The following is a 21,015-nucleotide window of genomic DNA, read 5'->3' on the forward strand; positions in this document are numbered from 1 at the left end:
GTCAAATTTGGTGACTTCAACCTCATCAATAGTTGGAATCCAGGAGAGGGCAATGAAAACGGTTCAAGAGCTGGGGCACATGACCCATGAGGACAGACAGAGGAAACTGGACTTATTTAGTCTGAAGAAAAGATGACCAAGATGGGATTTAATAGCAACCTTCAGCTCCCTGAAAGGTGGGTCCAAAGAAGATGGAGCTGGACTGTTCTCAGTGGTGGCAGATGACAGAACAAGGAGCAATGAGCTCAAGTTGCAGCAAGGGAAGTTTAGGGTAGATGCTATGAAAAATGCTCTCATGAGGAGGGTAGTAAAGACTGGGACGGGTTACCCAGAGGTGGTGGAATCTCCATCCTTGGAGACTTTTAAGACCCAACTAGACAAAGCCTTGGGTGGGATAACCTAGTTGGGGGATGGCCCTGCTTTGAGCAGGGGGTTGGACTAATTGACCTCCTGAGGTCCCTTCCAATCCTCATTTTCGATGATTCTGAGATTCTATGAATAGGGGTGAAGCAAATTAATTTGAGCTACACAATCTCCACATGCCAAGAACTGCGACTTTCCATTCACATGAATGACCCTAGTGGTCACTGTATGTTGTCCAGCACTCAAAGAACTGGCAGGTACAAGGAGGTGAAAAGCCAACCTGAAATTTAGTCTGAAGAAGCTACGCAGATGCATATGGCCAGCAAAATCCATAATATAAAAATAATCTATCAAATCTGTATTTGTTCTGAGGGGTGGCAGGCTATAAGGAAGAAACGTACCCAGCAAGCATTTGGTCTATTTAACCTAGGACTACTTAATTGTACAGGTAGAAAATTCAACCTGCTATAATGGCTTTCAGATGCCACTTTAAGTAATCACGTTGTACAGGTTTACTGAAGCAACTAAGCCAGGCCCAGCTCATAGACATTTTCCTGCTCATCAATGGGAGAAAGGAGGTGAAGTTAATTATCGTGGAAGAGGGAGAGAGGCTGGAAAGAAACAGGTAAAAACAGTTTCTTAAAACAATAAAAGAAGAGATTAAAAATCTCACATCCTTAAAGTCAAAAGCTCGTCACTGTTCTCAAAGCAGCAGCCACCAACTCGAATGTAGCCAGAGGTACAAAAAGCTAGCTTAATGGCGCTCTTCCTTTCACCCTTCTAAATCCCATTTTTACACAAACATGCACAGCCCCACGTAACTCCAGCACTGCCTCTAGAAGAGGTCTATGTTTCATACGGGTGTTTGAGCACGTGGGTCTCCAGGCTAGCCAAGAGCACTAATGTACATGCAACCTGAAGTCGGTGACATGCACGAGTTAGCAACGTTTTGGTGTTCCAGTCGTTCCCAGGCCCATCTGCTATTACTACTACTGCACAGTACAACACTACTTTTCAGCACAGGTTCCTCAAGGCTCTTTACTAACAGCTGACCTTTGCAACCGCACATGGAAGATGGATCTTTTTACCCGTAAGCTGCTTCCCAGTCTGTTCCAGGTAAGTGCTGACCAAAAGCTGTCAACTCTGATGACTGTTCAGTGGACTATGTGAACGTTATTACATCGTTATCTTGTCAGCAATCTATCTTGCTAGAGTACCCACCACAACTGGTAATAACTAACCACCTTAATAGTCCTGGGGGAAGCAAAGGAATGAATGGTCCAGGAAATCTCAATTCCCAGCTCATCCCTAAAAGTGATCCCGCCAAGTCAGGGTTAAGACACAGCGGTGGGAAAAATTACTACTGCTATCAAGGATCCTGCCCTGAGAATAAACAGAGATTCAGTCTCTAGGGCCATAAATATTTTGCCAGTTTTACAGTCACTACATTCACTCAACAAGTGAAGCTAAGAAAGATATAGGCTATCAAGTGAGAGACTTCAGCTCCATTTGTTGTATAAATTCAATGCATAAAATGCGTTATGTGAGGGGCGTTGCAACATCTCTGGATAGTTTTTAATATACCACTTAGATGATAAAAGTGAGGAAGAGGTACTTCATACATTTGCTTACAGGTGCCCAGTGAAATTGCGGTAGAAGCCAGAATGAAAAAAAGTGCATGATTTCAGATACTAGATCATACACATCCCTGCCACACACACACGGGAGACAGCAGTTCCAGAGATGGTTGTTACACAGCACTGCCAGTTTCTGCGGGGCCTGGTGCCACAATCATTTGAAGAGATCAAAGACAAATCTAGAAGATTAATCTGGAAATATTCAAAAAGCAACAACTGAGGTCTGTAATGAGAGAAAGGCAGAACCTGCTTCTCTGCAAGGTTGTCCTTCAGCCTCAGCCAGACTCTGGAACTGCCACTGACTGCACATGTCAATCCATTTCCCTCTTAGCTGGGTAAAATCAAGCTTAAATGGCTGGGATACATGCAGGGGTGGTGCTAAGGGGCAGCTGGGGGGGGGGGGCAACAGCCACCCTAAAATTCACCTTAGCCCCCTATAACCACCCCTGTCCAAGACCCCCACCTTTGTACCCAGGCCACCACCTGCCCTGTGCAACTGAGCACACTCTGCTCCCTCCTGCAGCAGCGCTCCTGGCCCAGCTGAATAAGTATGTTTGGCCAGAAGATGTATAGCGCAGCCCCCCGCCAATTTTCTGTCTAGCCCACCTCAGCCACCCCTCCTGGAAGAGGCTGGTGCTGCCCCTGGATACGTGATGAGCTTCTCAAGGATAAACCAAAGTGGATCAGGGAGGCATAGAAGAGGTCCTTGCTCACAGAGATTGCCCAAGGATTTCTAATCTGAACGAGGGGGAATGTGATGTCTAGACCCCTGCTGCCACCTTCTAGGATGCCTCAGATATGTCTGATGGACACTCTGGCTTTGCCTCTGTTACACTTGAATGATGTCTTTCAAGATAAAGCTGCACTCCCTGCTTCGAGCCGGTACAACCCTCATCTTCATCAGCAAGTGTTAGCAGTGAAGGGCCTCTTCTACACCCTTCTCTCTCTTTTCTACACCCTACACTCTTCTACACAGCAAGTGTCTCCAGTAAAAGACTAAACTGAATGCCAAGCTAGAGAAAGCGTTACCTAGGCCGACCAAGTCAGCCCCCCTTGCTTTGCTGCAAGCTGGTTTCTTCTGCTTTCCACTGTTCCATCCCTAGGCCCCAGCATTAGAAGAGGTTTTCAGGGTGAGGAAGAGGACAACACAAACACTTTAGAAACCTTCTTCTGTCCAAATTGCCTGTTCCAGAGAACTACTCTTCTCTCCCCAGCACACACATCAATTATTTATCACAGATCCTCTGGCCCTGTTTTAATGTAGGAAACACCAGGAAGAGAGATATAGGGATGTCAGGCTACTTGGGCTGAGTATACAAAGCAAAAGACAGCAGAAATCACTGGAAGTGAAGACATTTGATGAGATTTCTGAATTCCACAATACCCTGTTAACAGCATCTTGGCTTCAGAGGTCCTTCTCTTAGTAACCATATTACTTAAGCCTTCAAAGTTTGGTCTTTACATGGAAACCTCTTCAAAGAAAAAGGTGAATAATTTGCATATTGCTGAGTTACCAATACAACAACTCAATAAGGTAACCACATTTTATGTGTATTAAAAAAAAAAAAAAAAAAAAAATCAATAAGAAACAAGAGTAGCTATTAAAAACTGTATTTTCCCCAACAGTTACATTTTTAGTCAAAAGATTAAACCACAGAAACACTTCACTTTTCTTCTTAAAAAGATATAACAGCTCAGAAATGCCATAGATACACATGGAGTATGCATGTTAGCTTGACAATGACAGGCCACCACAATCCAGCCCATTCATTCCAGCTAGCAGCCAGAAACACATGTACCCCCTTAAATTAACCCTTTAAGGGCTGCCCCTTTGCACCAAAGTTAAATTAGAACGCCTCTTAGGCAAACGGTTCAAATTTTAAGAATCAATTGGTTTCACTGCTGGTATTGGTTCAATAAAGGGAAATCTCATCCAACCCAAATAAATGGGGCACAAAATTAACTTTTACAGTGAAACTTCACAAAGCTGCAGTAAATCAAAAGGATCATTTTAACAGACAGAATTACAGTTTTTCCCATAACGTTTATTTGTTCAAAATAATTCACCCATGCTTACGAGTCCCCTCTTCTCTCACACATAATCCATTGGTTTCTCTTATTCGCCAAGTTTGTAATAGCATCTGCAACTTTGACATTTCTTGCCAGAGAACAGTCATGTTGTCACAGCCAAGATCCTGAGCTGTTACTCCAAATAGTTAACCGTGTGAAAGGAACTGGGAACTCATGAATGGATTTCTGTTTTAAATAGGGTTTGAAATATTTTAAAAAAAAAAATCAGTGCAACCCACAGCAAGGGGTATAAGTATTGTAAAAATTCACTGCACATAAATAGAGAAGGAAGTGCTGGGTTTTAAGCAGCAGCACTAGGAGCTTCAGGATTTTAATATTCTGTGTATAGATTCCTGAAGAGTCAGTGCACCTTTCAGAATTCCTCGGCAGGTTTTTGTTTAAGGCCCTCTCCTTTCACTCAGGATATGTGCACCTGCAAGCATCACCTCTACATTCACAACTGGGTCCATTAATGCAGTAACTGAATCGTTGCAGGTATTAGAGGCATAGGGTATATGATATTGCAGGTGATACAGATCTTAGTTTGTTACATTTTCATGCAATATGAATTCAAGTTTATGGTTGTTAAAGTTCCCTCACTGGAGAACCAAATCCTGTGCAGCAATTAAAGGGTTAAAGTAGAGCTATATGTACTATTTTAAACAACTCATTTATAACTCTATACAAATTTGGCAATTAATGTCAGAGCCATAGATCTCATATTCTTGCAATTCCTGCAAACTATCTACTGCTCCTCTGTCAGAAGCAAAGGGAAAAGCCACCTGAATACCCAGTTTGTCAGCAGGAGTTCATTGCACAGCCCATAGGGAAGCAGAAGCAGGGCTGCTGATCTCTCTACATTCCAGCTGAGACAGGTAGAGTTATTAAAGTCAATATGCTTTCGACACATGCTCCAAAAAAGAGCTAGAGGCCATAGAGCAGATGCATATGGAAAAACTGATTGCAAGGGAAACACTGCAGCCAACAGAAAATTAAAAACACTGTTTTTAAGCCAATCAAAAAAGCAAAGCACGTGTGTGCACATGTATAATAAATATTGCAAAGCACATTTGTCTCTTTCCTCCTAAGTCAATAAATGTAAAGTAATAACCAATACACCAAAACATCAGCTTTCTGCAATGAAAAATTTGATATCGGCAGAATACCTTAAAAGCCAATCAAGAGAAAGCATTTGCATTATCAGCCAATCACAATTTGTTTCCAGTTCTACACAGCCAATCAAACCCCCTTAAAATTCACAAACAATGACCTAAATAAGCACCAGATCTTGAAAATAACTTCTTTAAAAGTATAAAATAAAACCAGAAATAAAATTAAAGGTTTCCATTGGTCAAGTTTACAAGTTGTCTTCCTTTAGCCAATCACAAACAGTCTTATCCCTTTGAGCCAATTGTAAATGCACCTCTTGATCCATCCTTGATGAACACAGCCCAGCTGAGTAACAACAGCATACCAGAACAGATGGCTGTGAGAGATGTTCAGAGGGTCGGGCAAAGGGAAGCAAAATAATAAGGAAAAGGAGGAGAAGGGCTACCATGGAAAATTAGGGGTGGGCAAAGGAACTTGATAATGCTCAGCCATTCTCTCCTTTATCTTCGGGAATCTCATTGCCCTCTCCACCTCTGTGTTGTTCAGATGCCTGAAGTTACTGCCTTCTGTCTTCCGTCTCTGATCTGGAAAATGCCATCACCACGTCCTCAGCACCTGCAAGCACGTATAAGAAATGGGAGCCAAGATTATTTCATTTAAAGAACAGGTATTGGATTCAACTTCAGTATTTTCAACCCTTAGCACAAAAAATATATATCAAATTGGATGACTTCTGAAGGCCAAAAGTCTTCATATTAAGGAGGATTTTTAAAGAAATACATTTTTTGTTCTTTTCATTTGCCGTCTGGTGTTGGAACATTTACGTTTCAGCTTTTAAAGCTCTGCCATAGGGAACGGTGTTGCTTAGGTAAAAGTTAAGATTCTCCCGTTTCAAACCTTCAGGAACCGGGGCTTCAAGGAAAAAAAAAAGCCACCAAAAAGATGGAATTGGCAACACTGGGACTTGCAGACTTTCCTTTGCTGAGCTCATCATCCTTCAGCTTTGTGCACTGCAAAAAGGTCTTACCGAAGCTTCTGAAAGTATGAAAGGGACTGTTCAATACAGATGTACTGACCTGTGTCATACTTTCCCTTTAAAGCAATATTTGAATATTTTGTACTGCCTGTGCTTTTTTATTCTTAAAAAGAGCTGTCTTCATGGTAGGGGTTCACGCTTTTGTTATTCCTGTTAGAGACTTTTCATTGTCCAGGGATGTAATGTGAGCATGTGTTATAATAAAACTTTGATTTTCTGCACACAATAAATGCAAAGTGCTTGCTAAGCATTAGTTTAAGCCTCAGCATATGTGGAAGGAAAGAAAATATTGTCCCGATTTCAACAATGGCAAAACTGAAACACTGCAAAAGTAGGTGACTTTTGTCAGTCTTGCACCCAAAAACTTCAAACTCCGGCAGGGCAAAGAGTAGAACCCAGATCTACTGCCACCCTACCCTTCCTCTTCTACCACATGGTCCCAGATTTAAATCCTGCAGATCTCTTTCTGCTGGAATCGGCTGCAGATGTTCTTTCTGCTGGCCAAGTGAACAAATCCAGTAAGCATTTTGCTCCATAAGCAGCTGTCAGTATCTCATTTCCTGTGAGTGAGACTACTTATATTAGGAAACATAAATGGAGGCAACATATGGGGATGATTGGAGAAACCTATGTATGACTTGAAAATTTCATGATGTCAACCAGAATTCCTATATGGTTGTTACTATGAGAACCTCTGTAACATGAAACGCTCCAATGTCAACGTGCATCTGCTTTGCCTAACAGGATCTTTAGCATATCCCCAGATTATAAACAATGGAGAATATTTAACTTCAATGAGTGTGCCTTGACTCGAAAACTCAATGCTAAGGAGGCTGCCCGTGTGGTGAAAGAGCTGAACCAAAGTTCGTTAGGGACCTGCTGAAGTGAGAAGTGGAAATTTCCCCAGCAGAACAAACATGAAAAAGAAGGGGGTTAAAGAGATTCACACGGGTGGGAGCCTCACAGTGTCATGCAAACAATCACGGCAGGAGAAGAGAAAAAATAAAGGCTGGGTTACTTAAGAACCAGCCAGGCAAGCTCAGCTGAAAAGTCTCCCAGTTCCAGATGTCAAATAATGAACCGTACAGAAGGATCCTGGACCGTTCCAGAAAACTCAGCACCTGTCCAGAGCGATGAGGAAATTTAAGCAGCAAAATATGTGCAGGTGTCTCCTCCCTGCATGAGGTTAGAAAGCAAGAGAGAGTTTCAAAGCCATTAGCCAAAACATGTGTGGAATATGTTACAATTACTGCATGCTCAAGAAAGGATAAAACATGACTAGGGCTGCTCACAACCTTGGGACCCTGTGAGAGGGTGCTTAAGCCATGGGAGAGTCTGTGAAGTTGGCACACGGTTGGGGACAAGCAGCTGGCCTATTCCCAGCAGGGAACGCCACCCTGAGACGATGCCTTGCCTCTGCTAGATTCCAGATGCTGAGCCCAACATAGGCTGATGAGCGCCCACACCAGGTGATCTCAAACCACATCTGTGATCTATCATGGAAGAGAAGCCACTGACAATGCAAATGGTGCTTGGGAAAGCTGATCCAAAATTCAGGAATCACTGAAATCTCACCTGGTAAGGTGAGAAAACAGGAAACAGCTTATGCTTTTGACAGTGCCTTCCTCTGTATCTTCTACAGTTAGCTTTGAAAACCCTGATCTGGGAGACTGCTACGCACCGTAAGAGACGAGTTCATTAACAGGGACCAAAGCAGCACCGAACCTTCCCTCTGAAACCGGAGGTCTCTCTAACCCACCAAACAGACACAGTCGGTTGCAAGAGCGTAAGAATCTCCATCTGCTCTTGCAACATGCTTCTTACAGAAGTTAAGGATGCAATTTTCCCAAATAGTAGTTCAATTTCCATGATACATTCAATTTCCATGATACATTTAATTATTAGTCTTTCAGCTGAAGGGCCGATTGCCTAGGATAATGACCAAAAATCATGCTTCCTAGAAACTGAACGCAGACCTATCCCATTCATTATACTTACGCCAGTGGTGCCCAACCTTTTGCCAGATGCATGATGCAGGATTAGCCTGTGGGTCCAGATCAAGTCCTGTATGCACCAGGTAAGATGTCACCACACGTGGTGTGCTGGATTCCCGATCCACACACCATATCACCATCATGGCCTCAGTCCTGCACCAGATATGGGCCCCCTGCCCCAGCCCTGACTCCCTGCATGCTGGCAGGATTTCATGCACAGGGCCATGTTATTTAGCCCATGGGGCCTGGAAATTTGGAAGTGGAGCAGTGGTGGCAGCATAAATTGCCACCAATCCTCCCTGACCTATTTTCAGACGTCTGGGGAGCCCCATGCCCCTGTGGCCTAGATGTGGCCCACAAGTGGGGGGTTGAGAAACCCTGTACTTAGGATACAAACAGCCTTTTTAATATGCTACTGGCTTGGTTGCGCTTTCAGCTAGGGCCAGATGATTCAATATTTAATGTAATTCATGATCCATCTAGGACCACATAAAATATTTCATTTTGAACATGTTAATTCTTCAAAGGACATTTCCTTTTGGGATATTAAGGAATCAGTCGCTTTCTGGACTTCTTTATGTTCAGAGAGGAGCATAAGGTGCCCCTTAAGTAAAATCTCTTCAGGACATGGGGGAACAAGAGACAACATGGGCGAGTCATAAGGCAGTGTTGTAAAGAAATCTCTTTAGTCTAGACAAGAGCTAAAAATGCTTTAGGGCTGACTAATATTCGTAACTTGTTAGAGAACTTCCAGGCCCTAGAGAGGAAATGAAAGCAAAAGCTTTCTTTCATCTGTGGATCCTGTAGCACCATTTATCAAAATGACAATTTTTTTAAAAATTATGTATGTGTAAACTCTATACTATTTTTGATATCTGGCCAACCATTAAGCTGATCCTAACTATTTAAGTATAACAGATACCACACAAGATCTTTGCTGGCCTTTATGAACCAATTAAGTATGTATGAGCTAACTGTTACCTTCAAAGCCTCTACTAAAAAATTAGACAACAGGGGAGAGAGTTTGAGCTCAACCATCTTAATGACAGTCTGCCCCCCCCATTCCCTTCCCCTCATTTCTCCCTCCAGCATCCCTGTTTCCCCTTTCCCCTCCTCCAAAAAAGTACTAATTTATCGCATGTTCCTCTACTGAAGACCGATCCAAACCAAAGCACTGCATTTCAGGAAGGCACGCATCAGAATAGCATGAGTGAGTGGCCTCTGCACAACACACATCCCACATCAGAATCTCCTACTCCGAGATGGTTCAACTTTGAGCAGCTTTGGCTGGTAATACAAGCAACAGAAAACAAGCAATGTCTAAGAAATTCAGCTGTCTCGGCTCCCACTCCTCCCCACCCCTGCTGCAGAAACTTAATCGCCGGGCAACATTTTACATTCCAACGGTCTGGTTTAATTCATTCTTTATCCTGGTGTCAGGAGACAGGACAGCTATCAAGCCCCCGAAAGCCGATTTCTGGCTCCCAAAAACATTTTATGTTAAGAAAAGCAGTTTTAAAAGGATTAGAGAGACAAAATGCACAAGGGATATTAGCTGAAGTCCTGGGATGAGAATACAAGTGCACTCGGGATGCATTTCAGCTAGGAAAACTGCAGTATGGGACGTGGGGTACCCAAAGTGATCTTGTTCAGCCAGGTACTCAAACTGGTTTTCTGTTGGTATGAAGATACAGAAAGCAGATGCATGAAGCAAACTCCAGTGCCTCAAAACTGGGTAAGTATTTTTATCCCAATTTTCCGTCGTGCACAAAAGCAGTGATTAAATTTGAGAAAACTGTGGAGTCCAGACTCCATGTCACTGCTTAAACTATACTACAGTCTCTGCTGATAATGTAATCCAACACTGAAGTGCTTCTTATGAAGTTCAATTATATGTCTTATACTACTGCACAAGAATCATAGAAAATTAGGCTTGGAAGAGACCTCAGAAGGTCACCTTGTCCAACCCCCTACTCAAAGCAGGATCGTCCCAAACTAGATCACCACAGCCAAGGTTTTGTTAAAGGTAAAAGTTAGGGCTGAACTGTGATTTTGTCTTTAATTTTGCTGAAGCGCTTTAGGAAGTCCTGCAGTCTTTCAGTTTTTGATCTCAACGACAAGTTGCTCTTCCTCTGCTCAAGACATATATGTGCACTAGTCTCTTAATTCAAACAGATCTGCCAGGTTTGCTTTTTAAAAGGCAGGTACATAATTTAAAAGACTGTTAGCCTCCCAAAAAGAAAAGAATTGGACTAGTAAGTGTTCTAATAAACAGAAGATGACAAATTCCCTCACGGGGTATCCAATTTAGTCAGACATGGGTTGCAAGACAAGGCAATATGCCTCAGCTCTGCCATTTCTCTAATTGTTCACCCCTCTTTAAACTAGAGATGCTCTTGCTATGCAATTCTAGAGAAGTAAAGGTCTCCTAGCAACAGCAAAATCACAGATGACATCACACCACGCACAGCAGATGAGCCGGGTTACTTAACAGATGTTGGTGGTTTCTCTTCCCTCTCCCTTCTTAAAGATCTTGCTAAAAAAAAATTTTCCTGGCATGTTTTATGTTAAAAAAAAAAAAAAAAGAGGAGAGATTTAATCCAAGATATTTCTACTGTCCCCTAAATCCTTCCACTGATGTCTCTCTGTCTACAACCAAAACCATTCTGGCTTTCTGTGCTGTGTCCACGCACGGCTTACTGCGGCCAAGGTACAGCAGTCTGAAAAGCACGACAGAAGCAATTAATAGCTCCAGCTATACAGAGGATGCTTGGAGTTTTGCAGATGATTTTTGCTTCCTCAGTCAAAACAGTTCTCTCTGAATAGCATGTTCAGAATTTGCCAGTTCTTGTTCCAAACAGCTACTGTAAAAAAAAACCCCCACCAAAAACCACACAAATATTCAAAACGGTTTTTGGAACCATCTGGCATAACTTCAGCATCTTTAAATGTGAGTTTTTGTTAACCTGCCATTACATTGGAATGGAGACTGGGCGCAGGAAATGTAGTTCATCATTGGAATAAATGGGAAAAATCAGATACTGAGGAAACTATAAGCTACGTTATTTTAACAAAAGAATACCTCTTGCAGTAGTGTCAAAAATCCCTGAATACCCAAGTCATTTTGATGAAGCTTATATTCTTGTGTCCGGAGGCAGCATATCAGTGCTTACTGCAAGGGCCTGCAATTCAAGAGAGAAGGATACCACTGACCTGACTACTGGCCTAGTTTCTCCACCTCTGTGCTTCAGTTTCCCCAAAGATGACAACAAGCACTTGGTCTTATCTAAAGGCTTCCAAACACTCTACCAAGTACCAACAATGTCTTATCAATCATTACACTATCAATACACTTGAAAAGCAGGTTACCAGTCCAGCCAAGATAGTTACCCAACATTTTCCATTTTAAGACCCATATACGGTTACTTATAGCACGGTGCCAGACTTTTCACCTTTTGAAATTCTTTTTTCCCCATGTCATGGCTACCTTCATTTTATTTGTTTGCCCCCTAGCTCCCCAAAAAATAGCAATGGGAGTTTCCCAGAACAAGGAGAAAAACAAGACTAGAGTAAAACAATGTCCGTGTTAAACTGCTAGCAACTTTTTCTTTAGAAAGTGTCAGTGCTCCTCTCTGCTAGAGGAGGAAATTTGGAAAGAAAGTATGTGAAGAATGTGTCTTTACCTATACCCACGAAAAATCACCCAAGTATCAGCCTTTGGAATATACAACAGGCATGTGCTCAAGAGAGGCTGCTAAAATTAAACTGCATATTCATTGAGTGAGCTTGACACTCACCTACTAGTGCAGACCAGACTACACAAGACATCACCCCCACAAGAGTGATGACTGAACCCACTTGTCCCCATCTCAGAGCTAGAGGAACAAAGCAGTACTTGGGTCTGATACCTGGTGCAGACCAGACTAGGGACCCGTCTCTTGTATTCTCCATGACTCGCCTCTTAGCACCCAAAGAATGCAGAAGAGGAAGCAGTCTGATTCAAATGGAGGGAGGACAAGTGCCAGACTTGGGACACTGCAGAGAAGAGCTCAGAGAATATACTGGGACAAGGTACCAGGGGAATCCAGGGGATGAGGCTTAAGACTAGATGTGGATGAAGGGCTACATGAGACAGGGAGGGAGAGTTTTGCCAAAGAACCAGGATCTGGAAGGAGAGCTAGAACTGGTTAGGCCAAGAAGCCAAGGGAAGCAAGATGACCAGGACTGGAGAACAAACGAGACTGATCAGGGTGTTGAAGTGGAAATTGAGACTGGTTGGACAAGCATTCCCACACTGTTAAGAAAATACACGAATTGTTGGGGGAGAACTCTGATTCGACAGGCAGGAGGACCACGCAAGAGGAAAATCTACCTTCAGAGCAAAGACTGAACTGTACACAGTAAAGAAGTCACAAGGTCGCACACTGAGAAGAAAATTTTACTGAATAAATGCCCTTTGCGCTTTGCCTGTTCTATGCACTGAATGACGGAGTCCTACGGAAAAATAACGTGCGCTCATGAAATTAAAGACCTTCACATAATTATACACACACGTGTGTGCATGTGTGTATGCATGCCTTTGGGCACATGTACACTTAAAAGGGTCTAATCACAGGCAACCTTCACTGTAGCATTTACCTACCTCCTGAGAACTTGACTTCGTAACTTGAAAATAGTATTGTTTTAGAGTAATTGGGTTTGCACTTCTGTTAAATGTGAAAGCTTTGCTCTTGGTAATTAGATGCAGGAAATCAGAGCATCTTTTTCATTACTCCACTGTTTTTCGGTACTAATTACAACTGAACCAGTTCCACATGGCTCAGTGTGATAGCTCGGTGCACACAAATCACAGGAGGGGGGAGCGTTTCCTGGCTAATCTCCATTCCTGAATTCTGAGGGAACAGGAACATGCGGAGGAGGATAAGCTAATCACATGCGGGTGTTACCTTGCGACTGAAGAATAGCAAATGTTGGGCCTGTATTTCAAAAGTGGGAAAAAATGCGATCCAAACCACCACAGGATCCATTAGCCTGACCTGAGCAACCTTGCAAAGGTTCAGAACAGATTTTGATGGAAATTTATCTACTTTCAAGTCTTTACCTTCATAGAAAACAGGATAAAATGCAACATGGGTTTCCAAAGGCAAATTGTGCCAGCCTAATCCAATAGCTTTCTTCACTAACTGATTTTTGAGGACAAAGGAAATACGGTACTATTATCTGGGCTCTTTCCTATTTGGCTAGTTTCTATGATTGAGCACTACAAAGATTGGAAAAGAAAGTTCTCTACCCATGTCATTCTATCCAAGGAGAACTAGCTTGCTCTGCTGACTCATTCTCAACTTAAAGCTTAAAAAGTACATTTTCCTGGTTACTTATTCCACTTTTTCAAGTTACAACTTTGGAAAGTGCTGTTGCATTCATGAAAGTCAGTTAAAAATTGGTGTAAACCTCCACTTCCAAATCAAGAATGATCAAAGTGCTTTACAAAAAGATGGACAACTATCTCCATTTTTTGCTTAGAGAAGTGAAGCAAAGACAATAAATAACTTTGCGTTACTAGGAAGAAGCTGTCTATGGCAGAGCTGGAACAAGCAGCCTAAATGAGAGAGAGAGAGAGAGAGAGAGAAGGATCAGAATCACCAGATGCTTTCAGGGGCCTTCCATTTTTCCCATGTCACAAATGTGATTTTGGAGTGGACCATCCTCAGTTTTGGGTGCGGATGCAACAGCGCACACAGCATCTAGATAACTCTCTCAAGCCTACTTTGTATTGTTTTCATCAAGCGTAACACATACTCGTTACCTGAACTTTGAGAGCTTTTGGAGAGAGAATTGAAAAATGAAAACTACTTTGCTGAAAGACAGCACACCATCTTTCCTGAATAGGAAGGGTTGCCATGTGCTCAGTTGGAGTGGATCCTGTCATTTCTTCCGCCGTCCAAAATCCACTTAGGAAGCATTACAGTGTCTGAAGATACTTGCAGCAGAAAATCTGGGCAGAAAAACAACTCAGAAAAAACCCGTCCTGGACCCACAATCAACAGAGCACAATGTTTGCAGAAGTCACTTTCAATGACCCCCAGCTACAGAGCTAAATGAAACCCACACGACAGCAAGCCTGCTAATTAAGCAGTTACAGAGAAATCTGTGCTTGTGTACTGCTACAGATATTTCCAAAGAATGGAGCAGGGGCTTCCATCTGGCAAAGGGGAAGCAGGGATTAGTCCTGATGAATGGGACCTCAGCCACAGCCTAACTTGGCTTCCACGACGGATGTGTTCATTGAAGTGAGGGGATAAAACTGAAAAAAAAAAAAAAACCCACACAAAAAACAGGGCACAGGTTAGAAAGTTAAACTGGACCTTTGCCAAAAGCCTGCGATCCAGTCAATAGGGTCTTAAACCATGTTTACTGTGAACACCACCTTAACGAAATATTTACACTTCCACTAATTAAGGTACAGAGCAATCAAAAAGATGCACATGCATACCTGACCCTCTGTTTCCTAGACATGCAATCCCTCTCTCCAGGACACTTCAGTCCCTAGGCAATCATTGCTCCTTTCAAACAGAAGCTCTTCTTTACAAGTCCATGGCACTCTGCCACCCAGCCAGAAAGACTGGGCCTTCGCCCACAGAGTACCCAAGCAGGCACAGACTCCTCCCAATCCTCAAATATTTTTATATTTATGCACCTGGATCAATAGGCCGAAGCAATTAAAGATCACCCCTCAACAGTTTAAACCATCATGTAATCTTCTTCTTAACTTTCCAACTGGGTTGCTGAAACAGTGTTAAAATGCCAATTCTTAAGTTGGGGACTTCTTACCGTCCTATACCATCTATTCTTTCCCCAGAGCCTGGCAAAGGGACTTTGATCCCAAAAGCTTGCAGAAAAGGAGAATTTTCTTGCGATTTCCCAGTTGGTCTAATGAAAGGTATAATTCTGGAACCAAGAGCTCTAGTTTTTTGTATGCAATTCTTAAGTCGAACACTCAAAGATACCCTCAGTGAGGGGTAAGATTGCTGTCATTGCACGCATGCTTCATCAGGGATGCTCTTGCCTCCCCGCCTACACTAGTGAAGGGAGACCACAGCTTGTCATTCTCTCTCTACTGATGGCTTGTGGCAGGAAAAAGAGGGATGGCACCACAATGATTTGTGCTTCAAGTCCACATGTGATGTGATACCACAATCAGGACAATTTGCAGTTTCACACTTACCTTAAATTAACACTGTCAGTCTTTACCATGCTAGAGTGATGCACACAAGAAGGAAAAAAAAAAAAAAAAAAGATGACAAGAAAAGATACAGAAACAGCCAAGTTTAGGCACATTGCTGGCCAGTCATTTTTTGTCAGCACTTGGGAACTTTAGCTGATGCTTGCTTAGTTTAAAATGGAAACAGGTCTGCTCAGATCACCTCAGTTAATTCACAGGAGTCATGCAATTTGCTGCTTTGGAACACATCATGTTTTGCCTTCCTAGGAAGCTCAGATGATGTGAAGGTCAAGGAATTGGTGAATGAAGCAGAACAGCAGGAAAGGCTTCAAAAAGCTTCTGAGGGCTGCATCGCACAGCACATACATCTGCTAATCAGCAGGAATCAAGAGTTTTGGAAAACAGTCATTGTAACAAGGCTTCCACTGCTACGTGAGCTGTCATTTGGCATGGGAAGCGTCACTTTTAAATGCTGTTCCTGAGGCTTACCCTGAGCTTTACCGTACAACCGAAGAGCAAAGGAGAAGGTATTTTACAATGGCACGGGTAGCCAGTTAGGACAGTCGGGAAGTTGCAGCAAATACGATTTGGCTGCTGACAGTCAGGAGGCGTCGATCACACTCCCTACAGCATGTGTTACTGAATATGATTCAGCCACATCAATACCAAAGCCAAACATTGTTCAGCCATAGCACGATCAAACTAGAAATATGGAGCCTTGGGTAAAAAAAAAAAATCCTAAACCCATGTAAAGGGAAACATTGTTACATTTAACATCTACTAGGCTGCTATCTCAGAGGTCCTTCCGCTCACAAAACTAATCATTTCGTCTGAATTCTTTGCGTTTACTTGCAAAATAATCTAACCACATCTTTAGAAAAAATAAATAAAACATCAAACATATTGCCTAAAGGGTGCTGAACTGAAAATTAAAGTAAAAAAAAAAAATTGTCTCCTTGGCCCACCACCTCTCTCCCCCATCCCATCCCATCCCATTTATGTGCAAACACCTCCCATTTATAAACATTTACTTTCTTCCAAATATCTAAAAGGTTCACACCTCAGAAAGGCAACACACGTGTGACGAGAGGAACACAGAGAAGCGCCGCGTGTAGAAAATGAGACGGTTACTGAATGAACCGTTATGCCTCTTCAACCAAACATCCCCAATCGCAGGGCAATTCTCTCCACAGGCAAGACGGCTTTATTTTTAATACATCAACATCCAGGTAACGTCTCTAGCCCCTACCCCAGCCACGGTGTGTTTGCTTCTCAGCTCTGTCCTCCCCAAGGGAGCAGCTTTCTTCAAGAGCCAGCACGACACCATAGCCTGTTGCTATAGGAACAACAGCGCTAGAGTCACCAAGGTCTTAGCAGTGAAATGCAGGTACCATGCTCACTACAAAGCCCGTTTTCCAGCTCCACCACGTAGCAGTGAATTAGAGAGATTTCGAAGCAGCCTTCAATTTGCAAATTCAGACAAGAAACGTTCAGTGGCCTGAGATGATATAGGTCTTCTGCGATCAAGGAGGCAGGGGAAATGTGGACCAGATCAAAACAGTTAACTCCCCAACACATGTACAAAAGGGTAGAAATTGCTTCTCACATCTTCCCTACTTCTGAGCTCACACAGAAAAGTGTTCAAGTGCTTTGAACTGGTCAAAGCCCTGCATTCCAGTAACTTTAAACATATAAAACCCACTATGGCCTGAACAGTACCTAGCACTGTCGTTGCAGCATTTGGGGCTATTTTTAAGACATAGTAAGGGGGAAGTACTTGGCTAACATATGGATGGTGGAGAAAATGAAGTGCAAAAATGTATTTTCTTGGATGACCGGTATGCAGAAAAGTCTAGAGTTGTCATACTGCTGTTCCTGGGAGAATAAGGCATCTCATACCATAGCTCCAGTTATTTCACTACTACTTCACCTTTCAAAACAGTATCAAAATGCTTTGCAAATATGAGATAGGCCTCAACACTCCTGCAGAAACACCCCTCCCCCCCCCCCAAATTATCTGTATTTTACAGGCTTGCAGCCTGAAACACAAAGCAGCTTGCTCAGATTGTCGTAGCTGTCACTAGCACGGCTAAGCACAGGACCCAGAGTCTGAACTCTTACCAGGCAAGAAAGCGGACCTGAACCACATCACCACTGGCCCATGTTAGGGAAATGGCACCTCTAGAGAGGTCGTCCATACTCATGACTTTCATGGAAAAAGTTATTTCCTGCAGTGAACTCAAATGAAAAATTCAACACCAATTTTCAGAATTCAGCAGACCTGAGCCAGGTCTTCTTAAAGCTATCTGCTGCGCTTACATTTTAAGTGTATGTTTACAGAATTTAGAATAAAGCTATTAGTAACTGAAATCAGAATAATGAGATTTGCTTGGTATTTGGTTTGGCATCTGCTCAAGTAATAAGGGCAACACAAAAGAGATCACTGAGGCACACGTTATGATAGCCTAACTTGTATTTTGCATTGTTGAATTTCTTGGTACAATTAGACTTGGAACTAACGCAACCTCCTGCGTGGAGACCAAGATTCACCCCATATTGTACAAATAAGGTGCAGAAGTGCAGCTTCTCCAAATATAACACGAGATATGTGAATCAGAAGAGAAGGAGTTAGTAATTTTTTATAAATTGAAAGCTTTTGGAAAGCAAGGTAGGAGATGCACAGATTTTTCCTCCCCATGTCCCCCATGGAAGTATAAGCAGAACCAAGCCAAAACAAGAGTCTTAATCTTCAGAGTTAATATAACATGGCAGTTTTAAGGCACTTCTTGATTAAAGTTACAGATTAGCTTCTCCTTCTGACAGAGCCTGTAATCCCCTAAAGGCCCTAAGGACTACCAAGATATAACTTAAACTTCAAGTTTATTATTAATAGTGGCTCACTGGAGTTTGATGACTGGAACACTTCTATATTCAGCAGGGGCCACTATGAACTCAGCTCTGTAAAATACCGTTTCCCACTGCAAGTAGCTATTACACACACCCTGGTTGTAGAGTGACTCCTTGTGGTCAAAGAAATAGCCTCCCTCGAACGGGCTGGCAGATATTTACCACAAATGCTAGTAGGGAAAACTATACAAGGACAACCTCACTAGTCATATTGCCTGGGTTCATTTTCTGGCAACCCACCTAACTGTCCTAGGAAAGCTTTTTATGGGCAGAAACTGCCCCAAGCACAGATTAGCATGGCAACTGTACTATATTTGAGTCTGTAACTTATTTATTAAATTGCAGAACCTCCTCGGTAGTCTTGCTTGCTCCATGGTTCATCCAGCATAGTTCCAGGAAGCCCCAAGTACATACCCTGCCATCTAGAGATCTGGTTTTAATGTTACTTTGAATTACGCATCTTAAACTGCATATGCGTGTATTTCACACCTGTAATGTATCCCACAGATTTTTCATTTGCTGCTATCAAATTAGAAGTTTCATAGATTTTTAAGGATAGAAGCAATCTTTGAGATTATTTAATCTGGTCTCCTGTGAACCTCCCTGAACTAACCTGTGTTTCAAATCCAGGTGAAAGGATTTGAAAAAATCCAGGGGTGAAAGGGACTTGGTAGTGGGGGTCTGCTACCGACCCTCACATCAGGAGGAGTTAGACCTAGGATTTTCGAAACATCTCTTGAGGGCAGTATGTTCAAAGGACCTGGTTGTCACAGGTGACTTAAATTACCCAGACAACTGCCAGGAGGAGCAGTCGGCCAGGTCTGCCAGTTCATGTAGGTTCCTCACCTGCAATCAGGACCTGCACCCAACACAGGAGGTATGCAGTCCCACATGGGGAAATGCCATACTTGAGGTGGTGCTGGTCACAGGGGAGGACTTGGTGGGGGACCTACAGGTACAAGGTCACCCAAGGGATAGTGATCACTGGTTGATAGGATTCACTATCCAGTGAAAAGTGAGAAAGACAACTAGTAGGGCAGAAGTGCTAGACTTCCCGAAGGCCAGCTTCAACCAACTCACGAGATTAGTTCGAGTGGGACTGAGGGGTAATCACATCTGTGAGTTGGAAGTCCAAGAAGGGTGGGAGTTCCTCAAGGGACTGATCCTGCAGGCACAGAGGAGCACCATCCCAGTTCACACAAAGGGTGGCAAAAGAGCCAAAAAACCATCTTGGCTGAACAGGGAAATCCAGGAGAGCCTTCAGAGGAAAAGAGAGGCTTACAGGCTGTGGAAGCAGAGGGCAGCCACCAAGGAAGAGTATATCTGTTTGGCTCATGCTTGCAGGCAAGCAGTGAGGAAGGCCAAAGCAGATACTGAATTCAAGTTGGCAACAAAGATTAAGAGTAACAAAAAGTCCTTCTTTAAGTACATAGGGAGCAAGGTGGCGGGGCAGGGTAACACAGGGACTCTACAGAACGGTTTAGGGCAACTCGTAACAGACAGGATGGACGAAGTGGAGCTTTTAAATGACTTCTTTGCATCTGTGTTCCTAGACATGGATACAAACATGCTTCCGAATAAGACTTCAGTCCGGCGTGAGAGAAATACCAATCCACCTACGGTTAGCACTGACCTAGTGAAGGGGCAGTTGGAGGGGTTGGACATACTTAAGTTGGTAGGCCCCAATGATCTTCACCCAAGGATACTACAGGAATTGGCCAATGTCATAGTGAAACCACTGGCGCAACTGTTCAAGTGCTCGTGGCATTCAGGACTGGTCCCAAAGACTGGAAAAGGGCCAATGTGGTCCCTATTTTCAAGAAGGGGAGGAAGGAGGACCTGGGTAATTATCGGCTGGTTAGCCTCACATCTATTCTTGGCAAGACGTTAAAAAAAAAATCATAAAGGACCACATTTGTGGGGGGCCAGCAGGCAATACAATGTTAAGGGGAAACCAGCATGGATTTGTAGCAGGCAGATCCTGCCTGACTAACCTGGTCTCTTTTTATGACCAGGTCACAAAGTGCTAAGATGCAGGGGTGGTGATGGATGTTATTTACTCGGACTTCAAAAAGGTTTTCATCACAGTGTCGCATCCAATTCTTATGAGCATACTGAGAGCTGTGATGAGGATTTTTTCACAGCAAGGTGAGTGAAAACATGGCTTATGGGATGCACCCAGAGAGTGGTGGTGGACAGGTTGGTTTCTCCCTGGAGGGCTGTGGGCAGTGGTGCCCCCCAGGGCTTTGTTCTTGGACCAGTCTTGTTCAGTATCTTCATCAGTGACTTGGATGAGGGTGTTGAAAGCAATACGTCAAATCTGCAGACAACACCAAACTATTGGGTACAGTAAACACACTGGAAGGCAGGGAGTGAATCCAGGCAGATTTGCATAGACTGGGGAAATGGGCAGATCAGAAGAGGATCTATTTAACAAGGATAAGTGCAAAGTGCTGCACCTGTGGAGGAAGAATCTCCAATACACCTACAGAGTGGGAAGTACCATTCTGAGTACGACAGCAGTGGAAAGGGATCTCAGAGCCTCAGTCAATGCAAAAATGAACGTGAGTTGCCAATGTGATGAGGTAGTAACAATGTGAAGAGGCTAACTGCACTCTTTCTTGCATTAGTACAGGGGTGGGCAAAATACGGCCCGCGAGGCCGTTCTATCCAGCC

The 21,015-nt window shown here is 43.2% G+C and overlaps 1 protein-coding gene across 1 annotated transcript in view; it reads right to left on the reverse strand.

Moving 5' to 3' along the window:
- Positions 1–3,595: 3,595 nt before the first annotated feature.
- The window catches only part of CTNNBIP1 (catenin beta interacting protein 1), a 32,967-nt gene continuing 15,547 nt past the window's right edge, over positions 3,596–21,015 (reverse strand). The window contains exon 4 of the mRNA XM_019541647.1: positions 3,596–5,795. Coding sequence (XP_019397192.1) covers positions 5,737–5,795 — 59 coding nt within the window. The 3' untranslated portion in view covers positions 3,596–5,736. The remainder of the gene's footprint in view (positions 5,796–21,015) is intronic.

Source organism: Crocodylus porosus, unplaced genomic scaffold (genome assembly GCF_001723895.1).
Source record: "Crocodylus porosus isolate Cpor-Errol unplaced genomic scaffold, CroPor_comp1, whole genome shotgun sequence".
Taxonomy (NCBI): Eukaryota; Metazoa; Chordata; order Crocodylia; family Crocodylidae; genus Crocodylus; species Crocodylus porosus.